We start from the raw sequence: 19119 nt of genomic DNA, 5'->3' as shown, positions 1-19119 counted from the left end.
TATATAACTATTCGTAGTGATGGAAACGTAGTATGCAAATGAACAAAAACGACGACAAAGAGGCACAAAGCAGAGAAAAATAAACAAGGGGGATATATACCCCACCACCCCCCAAGATGAATATCCATTATATTATGTAACAACCTTATATATGTTAGATAGTTATTTGGGCTGTTTCCATCATCTGTGCGGTTGGATGTTTCCGACGTTTCGGCAAGCATTCGCCTGCCGTCCTCAGGGTGGTGGTCCTGAGAAGGACCGATTGGGTGGTTCTGAGAAGAACCGTTTGCCAAACTTGGTCTGTCTGGACTTGTACGCACCATACTTTTTTCGATTTCGTATGAGGGTATCGGGGTTTGAACCTTAGTCGAATCGGTTGCAATCCTTTAACTCTCACCACTAGTCTACAGAAGCAGGTAGTAATCTATACGCATTAAGCTTAATATAAGTTACACCTGTATGCGCAGTTGGGATGCGCAGTAGTCGAATATTCGGGTTGCGCAGATGGTGTGCGCAGTTATCCGTCCGAATTCCGATTCATTTTTTATCTTGGTGGTGTCGAGGTGCTTCCTCGAGCTTGATCTGAGGAAATTGAACCCGGTCCAGGTCGGAAGCACCTCGACACCACCAAGATAAAAAATGAATCGGAATTCGGACGGATAACTGCGCACACCATCTGCGCAACCCGAATATTCGACTACTGCGCATCCCAACTGCGCATACAGGTGTAACTTATATTAAGCTTAATGCGTATAGTTTACTACCTGCTTCTGTAGACTAGTGGTGAGAGTTAAAGGATTGCAACCGATTCGACTAAGGTTCAAACCCCGATACACTCATACGAAATCGAAAAAAGTATGGTGCGTACAAGTCCAGACAGACCAAGTTTTGGCAAACGGTTCTTCTCAGAACCACCCAATCGGTCCTTCTCAGGACCACCACCCTGAGGACGGCAGGCGAATGCTTGCCGAAACGTCGGAAACATCCAACCGCACAGATGATGGAAACAGCCCAAATAACTATCTAACATATAGTCCATCATCAATATCAAGACAACAATTAACCTTATATATCACAATCTTATTATGAGTAAGCAAACTTCTTCGGTAAACTTCTTCAAAAGAAGGAAAATTTAAAATAAAATTTCCTTATCCCCCCCCCAAGGCCTTTGTCTGGGTACGCCACTGAATACCTATTTACCGACTCCTCCAACGACCTGTAAACAAGTATGTAGTTGTAGTAAGCAATCACGTGCTAGAACATCTCTGAGGGTATAGAATGTATGGGCCAAAAGCCGCATTCTTTTCATAATTGATACAGCGTGTTTGTCCCACCTCATATGCTGATCAACCTAAATATTTAATACTAGAAGTATTTTCAACTGCCACACACTGACAAGGGTTCTTATTTTTACAGTTAATACAATTTCAAGATGTAAGAAGGCTGATCATTAGAATAGAGCAAAAAGTGATATACTTAGTTTTACCCACATTCAGACTTAGAAGATTGTTATTCAGCCAAGTGTGTAGTGTCTGAAGGTCTGAATCTGAATTTTCATAAACCTCGTGCCAGCTTTTTCCCGTAACAACCAGAGACGGCGCGAGCAATTTTGACGCCCCTGCTGAAAAAGTAACAATAACAACATGACCACCTTCATAACAACCCCGCCCTCCCCCCCCCTAACAAAAAACATCACCTTCTCCGATGAAAATACAGAACTTTCTACTTCTTCTGATGAAGAATCTAGTAATCGTGCTTAACAAAAATTGAATTCATTCTAGTGAATGAAGAACATTGAAATATTCTAATATATAAAATTATGCCGGGTTTTTTAAGGTTTTTCAATTTAATAAAACACCTACTGACGCTGTAGGTATCTTGATTTATTCCTGGATTTCTACGACGCCGATGAAAAATGCGTAAGTAATATATCTGGTATTCACTTCACAAGACACATCGTACGATCGATGAAAGATTACCTATCAAAATACAAGATACAGAGAGGGGTAGGGCATGCAAAGCTTCGAAAACTAAATGGGATTAAAAACATGTGTTCCGCTGAAAATATTTGGCATTTAACAGTAACAGTTTCCATCGCAAAATCGTAGGAATTTGCAAATGTTGAATGTGTAAACAACTTTCACATAATTCATAAGCGAAGATAGTGTTGTTTTTCGTCTTTGTGAAATACATTTCATCCCTCTTTCAATTAGGGTAATAGGCAATGCTGCTCATATTGGTTGGGTTGCCATGTGTTATTTATTGAACAGGCGGCTTAGTAAAGACGGTTTGGAGATTTTTATTGCAGGGAATGTTGATAAACTCAGCGGAGCGGATCAACCTAATGTTGTTTTTAAGAATCAACACTATATATTTTTAGAGATATTTAAAGGCGCCACAAACTGTGCTTAATTGCCGCCCCTCGAATAGAGGCGCCTGAAACAGTCGCGTCACTGTTTCACCCCTAACGCCGGCCCTGGTAACAACCAGTGCTATATCGTCCGCATACAACACAATTCTACCCTTCAATATTCATTGAATGATTATTCGAATAATTGCATTTTGAATTATTCGAATATTCATGAATATTCACTGAATAGTTGAATAATCAATGACTACTTTTCTATTCATGAATAATCAGTGAATAGTCGAGTATTCACTGAATAGTGGAATAATCAATGACTACTTTTCTATTCATGAATAATCAGTGAATAGTTGAGTATTCACTGATTATACAGTGAAAAGTTTTCTAGTGAGTAGTTGGATATTTATGAATCATTTGAGAAGTTACGAATGAAAATTTGAATGATCACGTAACTCACTATTCAGAAATGATTAAAACAATGGCCTAGCTGCTGAGACACGTTAATTTGCATAAAAAATAGAACAGGGTTTTATGATTTACTCTGGACAAATCGTTTTATTAAAATTAATGGAAATTACATATATTGAAATTGATAGATACAATTGAATTAAAATTATTCATTCAATAGTACAAACGATCCAAAGAAAAATTAATAGAATTGGGATTTCATCAATGAAAAAATTTAAAAATGGAATTTGAAATTCTAACATGTATTTAGCAATAGAAAGTTCTAATAATAATATGAGATTCTACATTCGGAATCTAATGCCGCCTTTTTAATCGATTGCAGAGTTTTGCTTTCCTATTCACTATGCATTGCTATTTCTAGACATTACTCTATTTCAGTGGTCAAATATTGCTTGATTCTGAATTGCGAACCGACGAATCTTTTTATTCTTTCAAATCTGATTTAAAATGTACACACATCAACTGGAGTAACATCCTTCTCTAACAAGACTAAATCAGTAAACAAAGTTTTTTGAAAATATCGTATAATTGAACACGAAGTGTGTTCTCAAAATCCGCTTGATTATTCTTTTTGTACCTGTATACCTGTTATGGGTTTATGTAGATTGTATTGTCCCAGCAAAGGTTTTACTGCGTCTATTAAAGTATCTATTGTATTTTGTACGTTGTCATGTAAACAAAATAATTTCTGCATTTACCAAACGACAATTTGATTATAAGAATATCACAATTTTTTCGGTAAAACGTAAAACCAGAGTACTACTGAACTATAATTGTAGCGGTAGCGCTGCCTTTTGCAAAATTCAATGACATTTCACTGAACTTGACTTTTTTTTTTTTTTTGACGAACGTCCAATTACGTTACTGTGGAAATGATCGCAATATGGTGAGAGCCGAAACACCAAAACGCTTATACCACGTCGTCATGAGTATATTCGCTCATCAAAACCCTCGTATTTTATTGGTTCATTAGAACATGAGTTTAATCACTGAATTCATTGAGTAATCATTGATTAATCATTGAATATTCATTGAATAATAACTGAATAATCAATGAATACTCGTTGAATATTCAACGGATAGTTGAATATTCATGACTACTCATGAATAATCAAGCATGAATATTTGTTTGAATGAATTATTCGAATAATCGAATAAATTAAAGAATGAATATTCGAATACAAAAAGGCCAGAAAGTCCCAGCCCTAGTTGGAATTGCCTTCTGCAACATTCTGGACACATTCTTCGAATTTTATTTCTGTATTATTATGATATTGCTCTTCCATTCACTAAGCTATACTATTTAAATTTATCAACCAATTTTTTTCTGTTTTCTTCACCATCTTAGACACCACAGTTTAAATGATCCATAAGAGTTATTTGATAAGAATTTTGCAAGCAGGTTGGTATCCAGTGTCCATCAGTAATGCAACAATTTTTGAAGAGCCTTTGGTGAAAAGGAATATGCATATTATAATGAACTCCAATGGAATCTGTCATGGGCGACTCTTAAATGAATAGATATCTCTTCATTGGATCACCTTGAAATGAGATAGCATTTCACTATATTTTTACGTTATATAATCTGAATTTCAATTTATGAAATCATGACTATATGCGCCCCTTCGTAATTTCGAAAATTCAGGATCTTTCGGATACAAAAATGATGAAAATAATTTAAACTGGTTATTTTTATGATGAACCATAGCAATTTTTAGTGATATTTTTGTAACCAGAAATAAAGCCGCGACTAGACGTTCATGGCCTACTTCGATGTCAATAATTCCTGAATGGACTGTAATTTAATAACTGCGGTCCTTGTCTCTGTTTGTCAACCTTTACCACTCTAACGCTAGGTTGACATGGGTAGTGCATTGCGACCTTTGATTTTACGCCTTATTCACGGGCGATGAAACGACGTATATTCGTATCGCCATAACCTATTTGGCAAATTTATGTTGTTTCTTCGTCGGCACAAAGGGATGCCGACCAGCCCTGATGACTGCACATGTCTTTCTGCGTCAATCTAGATATTTATGACTATGATGCGGCTCCTTTTTGATGGGAATTAACTTTGTCGGTATTTCTGCCTGTTGTTTATGACCCAATTAAATCTCATTCCGAATTTCTAAACATGTGATTTTTGTTGATCAATCGCAAAACGTTTGTGGGTCTATTTTCATAGGATTGTTTTTATCCAAGGAATCTCGTTTTTTCGTTTCCTCTTGCCGTTAATATTTTCACAAAAATTTTCGTCTGAGAATATTTTTTTATAGTTAGGCTATAGACAGGGTATCTCGGGAAGAATGAATGCATAAATAAAGGTCATCATGAAGGACTCGTATCAAGATCGCCGTTTGCTATATATACGGTGATGTTAATCTTACAAGTGAAATTTCATAGTTCAATAACTCTTTAACTAATCGACAGGATAATTTCAAATTATGAAGTGTAGTCACTCTACTATCGCCTCCAATATTTCTGAAATCGGGAACAAATCAGATCCGGTTTTTTTCTATTTTTGGAAATATTGGATCACCCTGTGCTTTATGATTTTATCTCGAATTCGTAACCACAAATATTTAATTCATAGAGAAAATTCAAAAATCATTTTTGGCACTGTGATACAGGGTGATCAATAAACATTGCCTTATGAGTGGAATTTCATTGTGCGATAAACTTATCAGTAGAATTAAATTCGAAATTTCCAGATCGCCATTCCTGACGTCAAAGGAAATACCTTTTTCCTTTACCATTTTTTCCGAATCGGCTCGGTTGAAAAGATATGGGCTGTTGGAAATCCATAAAAAAAATCATTTTTAGTTATATCTCGCATATGGAATGGAATCGGGCATGTACAAGCAAAGATTCACCCTGTATAGTTGGGCTATATATTTCAGCTGACTAATGTCTGTCAGATTCTCAAACAATTTACTGATAACCATCCTTTGAAGAAAAAGTAGAGAGTTATTCCTGAAAATCTGACCAGAACAAGGCAACTCTACAAATGTAGTAAAAGTATCTGAAGCAATTTTGGCCGAAGAAAAAAGTGCACGACTAACTTTCTTCAATTTTTTTTTACGAAAATGTCAAGGGCACATCTTTCCATAAGTGCAGCACAAAATCGAAATACAGATGTGCTGGGATGAGTTTTTTTCTAATTTTTGAGTATTCCTGTGAAAGACAAAAAATTTATGACTTCGGTGCTGGCCTGGCTTTTAATTGAATAATAAACAATAAACATATTTTGGAAAATAGTTTCAAAGTCGTATGTAACAAAAAAAAAGTAACAAAGTATCACAAACCTAGTACAGCACAATTCAGTAAAAAAAAATCGAAAATAACCCTTGTCTTCTTCACTATGGTCGCACAAAGACCACGAAACACGTTAAATATCTAACATGTTTGATTTCCCATTTTACGTTCGTGCCGGCTGCGAAACCGTCCGTTTCGAGAATTGTTTCACAACTCCTCCGTTGACACGAGTCGATCTCTACACATAACTAACCTCGCCTGTGCTTCACTACCCGTGTCAACTAGGATAAATCGTTCATTTCGTGAATATTCGCACGATTCTTCCGTTGACACGGGTCGTTTTCCATGTATTCTTGAACCACAGCTGTGATCCACTAGCCATGTCAACCAAGCTTAAAGCAGAATCCAAAGTCGTCAACAGTCAGATTCAGAGCCATTTTTTAGTTTAAAAAGGAAATAATTATCTCTCCCGTTTGTTCGCCTGGTTTCTCTTCATAATTGAAAACTCTGAGATTGCATTTCCTTGAATTCTTATCAATCTGATCTGATTTTCTTTCTATGAATTTTCTGTGATATAGTTGATCATTAAATTGATTTTAAATCTTCTTAATTTCACCATCAGCATTATTCCTCAGACTTGTTAACTCCTCCTGTATATTTGTTGTCGAAATCTTAGTAATATCTACACATATTTGTTAACATACCCAAACCGAGAGAAAAATTTCTATGATGGACCTGTTGACGAATAATTAAATTTGTGAACAAAACCCACTATCTCTCTTGTACACATTGTTTGATACCTTGTCTCATTGATTTTTATCTTCTGTCTAAATGGAATGATTTAATCGCAGGTGCAAATATCACCATCTTATTTCATTCTATATTCCGCATTAAAATATTGACTTATCGACATAAGATGCCCAGTTGTCACTTTGAGATTCCTGAAATATTTTTATTTGATTTATAAATAACTTAATGATTAATTTTTATCTGATGACACCGTAACCTCGATTTCAGTGAGTATGTTTTCAATTGTTTTTGTTTTTCATTTTGATCAGGTTTTATCGATGACTGTATGTACCATTGTGACAGTTTTGTGTTTATTTTTTCTTTTTGTTGTAACTGATAATTTTTGTTGATATTTGGTAGAAGCCCTGAGGATGGATTGAATAAAATCCGAAAGCTCGGCAAAGAAAACAGAGTAATTTTTTGGTGTAAACCTTGGTCGATTCCCTTAGAAATCATTCTGTATATATATATATATATATATAGTTGTAATTTCTTCCTCATTTTCTTGTGTAATAACCATTTTTAAACTTCAAGCAGGAGATCGACCGATACTATTTAAGATTTTGGTAAAATATTCACTTCAAATTCAAGATGTATCCTTAAAACTTAAAATCGGCGGGAGCTCGGATTCAATCAATGCGACTTCTCACACACAACATATATTATAAAACATAAAAAAATCATCAACATACAATGCAACTATAATCAATGTTCCCGTTTTTTCAATGTTGATACAACATCAAATTTCGATTTGGAATAATTCAATTGTAGAAACACATCGTCCACTCCTGTTTTCCAAGCTCTACTACTTCCCTTGAGTCCATGAACTGCCTTTCTTAATTATTCTCAAATCCTTTAAGGACAAAGCCATCTAGCTGTCTGATATCTATATATATATATAGTCCCTCATATGTATGTTTATGTATATGTAAACTTTGACGATGAATATATATTATGGTTATGGTTATATATTTTTTTTTTTTTTTTTTCACACATTTGTGGTTTTTCAGAGTTACCCGGGCGTCAATGCGCCAAGAGCAACTCCTAATGAGGGTATATTATTTTGCGTATGATATTGACTGTCCCCAGTATTCTGCATCCAAGTGATCGTATTTTGGGGCAAGTTCAATTCTTTTAAATGTTGGATGGTCTTTCGGTGGACGAGACCGTTGGCACTTATGACAAGAGGCATAATCGTTACGCGTCTCAGCCTCCACATATCTTTCATTTGTTGTGAAAGTGCCTCGTATTTGGATATTTTCTCCGCGTACGATTTTGCCATATATATATATATATATATATATATATATATATATATATATATAACTAACCAGTTCCGAAAGCTTGGTATGAATAAAGAGTAAAACTGAAATCCTTCTTATCAGTCGAATTCCCTTAAAGATTCACGATATTTATAGTACGACTGTTATCTGGAGACAATATATATATATATATATATATATATATATATATATATAGACAGGCCAATCGCGCACAACCGGCCTGATATTGTCATCCTTGAAAAGATGGAAAACCGAGCCACTATAGTTGACATCACCGTACCGGCCGACGACAACGCTGAAAAAGCGTACACTGAAAAGATAATTAAATATCACGATCTGGCATTTGAATTAAAAAAACTGTATAGGCTCACCCACATAACGATACTTCCTCTGGTCATCACTACGAATGGGCTGGTTGAGATGCATCTGACTGGGAACACAGCGAAACTTGGACTTCACGAAGACCTAATAGAGAAGGCGCAGAAGGAGGTGATCTTGTGGACCACGAGAATTGTGAGAAGTTTCCTCACTAGCAATTGAGTGTTGCCTTGTTCTGTGAGGAACCGGCAACCTCGAAGCCTTACCCTACAACGGTGATTAAAAAAAAAAAAAAAAAAAAAAAAAAAAAATATATATATATATATATATATTATATATATATATTTTTTTTTTTTTTTTTTTTTCACTCACCCTGTATATATATATATATATATATATATATATATATATATATATATATATATATATATATATATATACAGGGTGAGTCTTTGACTTGTACATATATTTTAACCGAAGATTCTTAAGGTTAAAAGAAACACTTTTTTCATTTACCATTTTTTCCGATTCGGCCTTGTTAAAAAGATATAGCCATTTTAAATTTTCATAATGAGCTAATTCACCCCTGGTAACCGGAACACTGAAGTTTTCGCAAGTATAAGATACACAATTTGAACCTTGGAAATAAGCTAGTAGATTGGAAAAACCATCATAAACTCACTTTTAACATTCCATTTGTTGAACAAAGTAGTATTTATAATACAATTATCCCAATTTCATTGACGATAAAGATTAAATATTTTTCTCTTGATTTTCTATTTCATTTTCGATAATCATAACGAATTGTGCTCGCTACCACCCATATTAGCTTAGCTCTGATATTCATAATTCATATCCATTCATTTATCATATCGCATTTATAATATTATATCGTTGTTTATTTAATTTCGTACATTTAACCTTACATTCTGAAATAAATAATATTCATCTGTGAATCTAACAAAGACTAGTAGTCTGTGGTTTTAAGTTTGAACCTCAAATTTCGAGTGATGCAAATTTAAACACAGCAGTTCGAATAATCTATGTTCTAACCTAAAATATTCATTAACAGTTTACACTGTTATTGTTATTATGATATTATATTTGCATAAAATGAAAATCATCGAAGATTTGAAGAAACCCAACAGAATATTGAAGTTCCATACATATTTTCAAGAAATTTAGAAACAATTTCCAAAATAATTGTGTGGATACAAAATAAATAAGTGTGCATTCTGATAGAAAGTAATTCCTTTATGAAATGAAGCATTTGATTTGTTCCAACTATCTCATAAAAATAAAAATAATGATCTACTTCAATATTTTTGGAGCCATCCGTGTGAAAATATGGAAATGAAGTTTAATGGCTCTGTAATCAATGGAAAATGTTAGACTCCACTTGTAATCAAATTTGTTCTATAATATGTACCTACATTATAGCCAACTCTACTACTTGATTCATCTCGATTTTGCCATTGAAAATAAATGAGAAGTATTCAATATACAATTGAATATCCTGTTTCTTTCAACTCACCTATTTGTTTTCATATTAAAACAATTATGGCACTCTTGGATGTATGTCAATCATATGCTCTAGGATGAATTTATGGAATAGCAAAAGAATAAAAGTATTTAATCTCAATCACATGAAAATTTGTCTAGTGTGTACTTAATGGTATGTTTCGATGTGAGTTTGAATGATCAGAAGAAGAATACAGTATTGTTCGATAGCAGCAGTCTTTAGTGGGATATTGATTGTTGTCATTATAATGGGACTACATATTTTGTGAAAACTTTTTCAAACACGGTCTTTATGGGTGATCTGGACTTTTCAAAATAGAATGTTGATTTTAATGAAGTATCTTCTTATTATCAGAGCTGTGCCAAAGCTCAGTAATTTGTAATCAAATAAAGGAATTGAGGTGAGCTTATTCAAATAACTTCATTTTCAAACTAAGTTGGCTAGTACTTCAATTCTGAAATCTGAGCAATGACATAGTAAATATTCATTTCTGTGGTTTTTTTTCCACAACAGAACAGAGTTGCATTTAGCCAAAGTACCCAATTTTTCGAATTTCACAGATAATTTTTTTTTTAAGATCAAGTTACTCGAAAACGGTGCTTTGTAGGAGAAAATATGAAGAATACTTTTATTTTTCAAATTAGCCAAATATTGTTCAATGAACGTTCAAATTACTTTTAAGAGTTGGGTTCTTTGAATTTCTGGTATTTTTATGTGATATAATGTTCATAATGAAGAAACTGAAAGATGTGCAGGAAATCTTGTGTTTGGAGAAGATGTACCACATCAAGGAAAAGCTATATTCCAAAAATCATTTTCTTCAATAGAACCATTTACGAGATATAGACGAAAATCATATTTTTTTATCGATTTTCAACAGCCTGTATCTTTGTAACTGGGCCGAATCGGAAAAAACTATAAAGGAAAAAAGTGTTTCTTTTGACCTCAGGAATCTTCGGTTAAAATATATGTACAAGTCAAAGACTCACCCTGTATATATATATTTTTTTTTTTTGCCTTTACACTTTCGTGGTGGTTATCCGTACAACTCGGGTGTCAGAACACCAAGAGTTGTCCAGTACAGCTAATGTGGATAAAGAACACTGCGGATTATGTTGACAGTTCCCAGCAGTACCGCCTTCTGCATCCATATGAGGGTGTTAGGCGGAAGTTTCATTTCTTTGAGGTGTTCCGTAGTCTTCTTATGTACCAGACCGTTGCAACTGATAATGAGCGGAACTATATCGACACGTTTTAACTTCCATATGTCCCTAATCTGTCTTGCTAATGGCTCATATTTTCTGATTTTTCCTTGATATGCCTTAGCCAAATTCTGATCCATCGGTATCGAGAAGTCGATGAGCACGGCAGTTTTTTCCGTCTTGTACCATACAATCATGTCGGGTCTATTATGCTCCACCCCTTGGTCTGTAAACACTGCGAAATCCCAATACACCTTTATGTGCTCGGTCTCCAGCAGTGTTTGGGGTGTATACGCGTGATAAGGTGTAAAATTCTGTAGGAGCCGCTCTCCAAGACACAACAACTGGTGGACCACCTTACCCATGTTATTATGCCTGGACATATATTTTGTATCCGCAATTGCCGAGCATCCTGAGGAGAGATGCTGCACTGTCTCCTCAACGCAGTCGCACAGCCTACACTTGGTGTTATTTAGTTGCTGTTTCAAGATGAATTTGCAATAATTCCTATATATATATATATATATATATATATATATATATATATATATATATATATATATATATATATTGTCTCCTCTATATATATATATATATATATATTTTCTTCAAAGTTGCCATTTAAAAGAAAGCGGTTTTCACATCTAAATGAAAAACTTTTAAATTCATTTTGACAGATAATCTGAAAAGCATTCTAATGGTACTGTGTCTAACGACGGGTGAAAAGTTTCTTCATAGTCTATGCCTCGTTTTTGTGTGAAACCTTCATCTAATTACCTAGAACGATATACTAAATTGTTTTCTGAACCTTTAATTTTTAAAACCCACTTACTGTTTAGGATGATTTCAGGCCTTAGCGCATCCACCAATTCCCAGGTGTCGTTTTCTTAGAATGACTGCATTTATTCATAGCTTGGTTCTATCTGTGCTTATTTGGTCTTGATAGGGCTTCTTTGATCATTATTGGTATATCGTCTATATCAGTTTTACCCTCGCAAACGTAGGTGACGTAATCCTCCAATCTCTTGTTTGGTATTCTTACTCTCTCAGATCTAGAAGGAATATTTGATTCTTCTGACAGTAAGATCATATAATCTATATCCTTTAACGTTATCTCCAAATCCAACTAGTATCATTTTCTTGGATTCCTAATCCCATCTCAGGCGATTAGCTTCTGGAACATGAACCATACACTCACTATCGAATATTCTTAGTTGATTAATGTCTGGCTTTTTACCATACCAGAGTTCAAATGGGATTTCGTAATTCAAAGTTATAGCTATGCACCTATTTCTGAGATATATGGCTGTATTGACCCCCTCCGCTCAAACAGTTTTAGGGAGCTCAGCATCAAATGACAAGCACCTGGCTCTTTCAATAATGGTTTTGTTCATTCTTTCACTCACATCGTTTTGTAGTAGGGTATGAGGATTGGTTTTCTGGTGTACGATATCCTCTTTCTTGAGGTATTCTTCACATTCGTTTCCACAAATTTCACCACCAACGTACACATACTTCTGCTCGTTAGGTTTTCGACAAGTTGCTTGTATTCTTTGAAATACTTAAATGTGGAATGTGATATTTTTCTACCAGTATCCATGCGTTGTTGCCATTTATTCTGAATATAAATTTACGAACTGTAATCTAACATGAATATTCAATCAAATCTTTCTAGAATTGTACCTGTTAATCTCAAGGCATTCTGATAGAGTAGAGTTAACATTTAACTTCAATAAAACTTAGATAAATAAGTACAATTTTAGACAATTCTAGAAAATTCAAGATGAATATTGAAGAAGACATACTACATACTGAATAATAAATAATTCCGCGATTACAGATCCAATATTTCGATAGTATTGAGATTTTGCTCGTACCTATAGGTACCGGGTTTTTCACCATAATTTGACCCCCCCTTTAACTTTGTTACTAAAAGAGATACAAAATAATGTTCTCTACAAAAGTTTCACGAAATCGACTATTGTTTTTCAAAATGATATCAAATTATGAAATATATACAGGGTGGGCAACATATTGATAGCAACTTCATTTTTTCAAATAAAACACCCTGTATATTTTTCAATATTTGACTAGCTCTTTTTCCCCTGATTTCGAATATATAACATATGTTTGGTCTATCTCTCTTATTCTGAGTTCCACACAGTTTCAAATTTTCAAGAACCACCTGGCATGCTCAATAATCAGTTTTCAAGTGGTAGGCTGCGATAACTCAAAATGCTTTTTTTTTGAGTTATATCGTTGGCAACGATATGATATACGTTTTTCACTATAAATTGGAATTAGATGATTTGGATGCAACTCCATATATTCTCCCCTTGTAGATTTCTTATTTTTATTGTTCTTCACATAAAGTGAAAACATTTCAAAATTTTCCTCTTTCTGTGTAAGAAACGTATATCGTTGCAAACGAGATAACTCAAAAAGAGCATTTTGAATTATCGCAGCCTTCCACTTGGAAAATGATTATTCAGCTTGCCACGTGGTTCTTAAAATTTGAAACTCTGTGGTACTCAGACTAAGAGAAATAGACCAAATATATGTTACATATTTGAAATCTGGGGAAAAAGAGCTAGTCAAATATAGAAAAATATACAGGGTGTTCCATTTGAAAAAATGAAGTTGCAATCTATATGTTGCCCACTCTGTATATCTTTCGTTTTGTGAAATCATTTTTGAAAACACTAGTCGATTTCGTGAAACTTTTGTAATAAAAATTTTTTTGTACCTCTTTTAGTAACTAAGTTAAAGGGGGGGTCAAATTATGGTGAAAAACCCGGTACTTAAAGAAATAAGTATACAAGCAAAAACTCATTTCAAGCTGCATACCAAATTTTATGTTGATGGCTGATAGTGGATTGAAAAATACTTAAAGTTTTCTTAACCTCGAAAACAATGGAGTTTATATTTTGTGTGTTGATTTGAAATAATAATTCCAAGCTACGTGCCAAATTTCACTCTAACCACATCATCAGAACCATAGACAATTCAGGATGAAAATATTACTCACTTACATATATCTAAGTGTGTATCATTATTTTTTGAATAAATTATGTTATTATATAAATATATGAAGAAATGAAATTGAAGTTTTTTCTCAGGAGAAAAACCAAACAAATTACCCCGAAGCGGCAAATATTGGATGGATGCATTTTCTACTTTTTCCGAGAAAACCGAATTCTTAGAAGTGGGTGCCTATGTAGTGAATAAATTTACTTAATTTCACACATGAGTTTTAAATTCAAATTAACTAGAGTTGGGCGTGGGCGCATTCGAATTTAAAATAATGGTTCATCCGCATCATCCGAGTTTTTGACTCAATCATCTTCAGAAAAAAAAAATGTTCAAGCGTTTTTTAAAATCGAAACTCTCAAAAGAATTTGAAGCCGTTTTAGAGGGGAGGCGAATATTGGAAGGTGGCATTTTCTATTTTTTGCAAGAAATCGGAATTCCTAGATGAATGGATTGGAAAAATGGCTTTACGTTTATTATTATTGTTATTAAGCATAGATTGAAGTTTAGTTTGATAAACTGATATAATTAATTTTTCTATTTCAAAAAAGTTGATATTTTCGGTTCTTTTATACATTAAGTTCAATAAATAAAAGTGTTTTTCGCAAGATTTCTTCTCATTTCATCATTCATTATTGAATCTTTCCCTCCTGTCAAAAATTCTATGTATGTGGAGAACAATTATCGAAAATTACAGCGAATATTCCCCTCCTGTCAAAAATTCTATGTATTTGGAGAACAATTATCGAAAATTACAGCGATAATTGCATTGTAGGAAGCGAAACTGCACTGCGATAATTGTTCTGTTCATAGATGCATAGTTTCTATGCATCTTACACAGTTCGAATCTATGGCAATTCCATTCTAAATCAGTTTGACAAGTAATGTAACAGTTTATTCGGGAAATATTCCCCCGAATTACACTCGTGCATCAAAATGACCGGATAATTTCGCATTCCAGCGTGTTTTCCTTGAAAAACTGCATTCGGTCATTTTCATTTTTGGAGAAAGAGCCCGACACCGAAGGTGGAGGGCTCTTTCTCCAAAAATGAAAATGAACTCATGCAGTTTTTATGACAACACGCTGTCATGCAAAATTATCGGTAATTTTGATGCACTTGTGCAATTACTTACGATAATTGCATTGTAGGAAGCGAAACAGCACTGCGATAATTGTTCTGTTCATAGATGCATAGTTTCTATGCATCTTACACAGTTCGAATCTATGCCAATTCCATTCTAAATCAGTTTGACAAGTAATGTAACAGTTTATTCGGGAAATATTCCCCCGAATTACACTCGTGCATCAAAATGACCGGATAATTTCGCATTCCAGCGTGTTTTCTTTGAAAAACTGCATTCGGTCATTTTCATTTTTGGAGAAAGAGCCCTCCATAAAAATGGAAATGAACTCATGCAGTTTTTATGACAACACGCTGTCATACAAAATTATCGGTAATTTTGATGCACTTGTGCAATTACTTATGATAACTACACTACACAATAAAACTGCAAAAATCAAGTATTTTTAAAGAAATCAAGTATCTACCTACTTGTTAAATAAATACTTGACTTAACTTGAGATTGAAAAACTACTACTTGACTTGATCTTAACTTGAAAAAAAGTCAAGCTCAAGCCAAGTAGCTTGAAAATCCAAGCCAATCAGTGAATGCCTAGATGCTATCATATTTCTTTATGATTATTGCAATGAGAATACCTATATTGATAATAATGAACTGACAAGTGTATTTACGCTTGTTTCGGAGCATACTTTTTGTTATTAATGAATCATATCAATAGACATGAATGAAACTTTTGAAGCCATTTATTTCCTTATACTCGTATAATTGAAATCGGATATATTATGTTCCTTCAATGGTTTTTGTTGAATTTAAATGACCTGTCATATGGCAAAATTTGTCGGTGAGCTAATAAATCACCCTGTAGAATAGCAATGTCAACCTTAGTCCAAAATTGTATCAGTCATCAGTCAAAAGTTTACAATTCAGAGTAACAAATCCTCTGATTTAAAATTTAGCGTATACTTAAACAACAATTTAAAGCATGAGTAACTGCAAACTCTAAAGCTGATATACGGATATATTACATTATGATCTCGACATTTTCAATACATAAAATAATCATGTGGGAAATCAGAATAATCTTCATTTAATTATTGAAGTAATTCTTAATTCTTTGTGATAGATCTTTCATAATTCTTAAACCGTTTTTGTTAACTGAAAAAAATCAATATCATTTGGGTTACAGATGTGGATCGATGAAAAATTAAAATGGAATCCCAAAGATTACGGTAATCTTCAGCTTGTTCATTTGGCCGATCACGAAATTTGGCAGCCAGATCTATTTCTTTATAACAGGTAGGTGATAACAGTTTGTAAGAAATCTAATCAGATTGACAGTCTATTCCAGATTCTAGATATATTCTAGAACTAGAACTGCCCTCATTTGTTCCCAGGAGCTATCGAGTTTTTCCTGCACGTTATGAACTTTTAGTATATACAAGGTGACCAAACGTCCCGTTTTGAACAGGTCTGCTCTTTTTTTATAACAAAATTGTCCCGTTTTCAGGAACCGCGCGAAAATGAAAATAATGAACAACTTCAAACGTTTTTTTTCTTTCTTTGAATTCCAATTGAATTTTTCACACTAAATCCCTGAGTACAAATCCACCAACTAAACCATGCTCACGTAGCTTCTGGCGAGTCACTATCGATGTGTGTGGCCTGTCGTTGTCCTGATAGAACACAAATCCTCTTCTTTTGGGCAAAAGTGGCCGCTTCTAGGGGATTGCTTCTGTCAGATGGTCCAATTGTTGACAGTACAGTTACGAGTTAACAGTTGTGCCGTAGAGGAGCAGCTCATGGTAGATAATTTCCTGCCAATCCCACCAAGCACACAGCGAAACCTACCTGACCGTCAATCATAGCTTGACCACTGTTTCCACTGGCTGACTGTTTTCGACCACGACCATTTTCACTTGACGATGTGCTTGTGATCCACTTTTCATCACCAGTCACCAACCGCTTTTAAAAAAGGGAAAATTTTGTTGCGATTCGACTGCGAATCCCAAATGGAAATTTTCGGTCCACAAGATGAAGTTAACTCGTGTGGTGCTCATACATCGATCTTCTTCTTGATACCATATAATCGTTCAAACCGCGCGAAAATAATTTTAGTATACATAGGATCAGAGTTGGAGCGTATTCAATATTGCACCGAGACGATGTGAATTATTTGTTCATTCTCCCTACCGTTCTTGATTCTTGTGAAGACGCTAGTTCTTTGATTTAGGTTGATCGAGCAGAAACATTTGTGGCATTTCTTGCATACCGAAAGTCCAAAGTCTGGTCAACTACAGAATGGCCACTATACTAAGTGAGAAAAAAAAATCGAATCGGAAGGAATAGTAGAGGAAAAAAGTGTTTATTTTGACTTCAGGAATCTTCGGTTGTGACTTTAAAATCATTAAAGTATAAAATCCAATTTTTTCATATTTTCTTTGGGATAACTTTCGAAAACAGGCACCCCTAAACTTGAGTAAATTAAAAACTAATAAATATTTTTTTAACTGTGAACCATTTTTTTATGTTTTATAATATTAAATATATAAATATTCACTTTATACAGGTTGTCCCGTAAAGACCACGTCAAACCGAGGGAGAATGTAGATCAAAGGATAACCCACCTGCTATGACCAAATTTTCATCATAAAAGTCTTACCGTTTTCGAGATATTCTTTTTTTTTGGAAATAATGGATTTTTGCCCCTTTCAATAGTTTTGCCCTTACGGTTGGTACAATTTTACATCTTTCTGGTTAATTTTTTCAGTAAAATATTGCTGAAGAATTATTTTAACGTTTACATTAAAAACATTCTCCGAAAATTTTAAAGGGGGGCTATGAGAAATATTTTTATTGGAAATTTTGGTAGTGGATTATTTTGTTCATGAAGTTCAGCCCATCGTAGTGGAAAAAAAATGTTTCGAGCTACTGCTGCACATTACACCAATAAATTGTCTATTTTATAGTGATTTCAAAGAGGTATCATACAAGTCATTTGTTATTCAAAAATAAAAATATATGGCTGTTTTTATCCAAATGGGTACGTTTCTGACAAAATCAAGTTTGTCAATTATGTTAGAAATCTTCGATGTTGCATTACTCAGTGAACAATAGCAATTGTTTACGTGCGAAAATATTACTCGCATAATTATTCACCTCAACGAAATTCAATTTTGCCGGCAAATTTCGGAAAACATCATGCAGATCCAGATTTTTTTAATAAGTTTCAAAAGTTTCAAGAACTGTTGCCACAAGATCTGCCACAACGATTACAATTTTGTTGCTGGGTTATTAGCAGAGCTGTGCCAAAGCATTGTGCTAAGTACTTTCGAACTTTCGAAAGCACTTGAAGCCTTTTTGTTCTCCCGAGCACTTTTTAAAAGCAGTGCTTAGTACTTAGTAATCGAAGCACTTTCACAAAAGGCTTAGTGCTCGCGAGCACTTTTGCGGATTACTAAGCACTTCCGAATTTTTGTCATAACACGAATATGCGCCGACGCTTGAATAGCCTTTAGTCGTTTTACATAATCTGATTAGTCTTTGATCATCTTGAAATTCAATACAGTTACAAACATCTGACGCTGGCACTTCTGTGTGGAATTTTATGCACAGTTGTATAGATCACATTAGTTTTATTATGTACCTTGAAACATGTATTCTATTCTCTCATCAGGTAGCAAATTTTAGTATCTTTAAAAAGTTGTCTACTGAGTGAGATAATAACTGTACCAGTTGAAATAGTCCAATATTAACTTTTGAATGCGTCATCAATGAATTTAATCATTTCGAACTCCCAGTGGAGTT

The 19119-nt window shown here is 34.1% G+C and overlaps 1 protein-coding gene across 2 annotated transcripts in view; it reads left to right on the top strand.

The window, feature by feature from the left end:
• Positions 1–19119, top strand: part of LOC123684943 (acetylcholine receptor subunit alpha-like 2) — a 224244-nt gene that overhangs the window by 45966 nt on the left and 159159 nt on the right. For both annotated transcript variants that reach the window (XM_045624476.1, XM_045624477.1), the window contains exon 3: positions 16502–16611. In XM_045624476.1, coding sequence (XP_045480432.1) covers positions 16502–16611 — 110 coding nt within the window. The remainder of the gene's footprint in view (positions 1–16501; positions 16612–19119) is intronic.

This window comes from Harmonia axyridis, chromosome 7 (genome assembly GCF_914767665.1).
Source record: "Harmonia axyridis chromosome 7, icHarAxyr1.1, whole genome shotgun sequence".
Lineage (NCBI taxonomy): Eukaryota > Metazoa > Arthropoda > Insecta > Coleoptera > Coccinellidae > Harmonia > Harmonia axyridis.
This window is presented reverse-complemented; position numbering and strand designations above follow the sequence as displayed.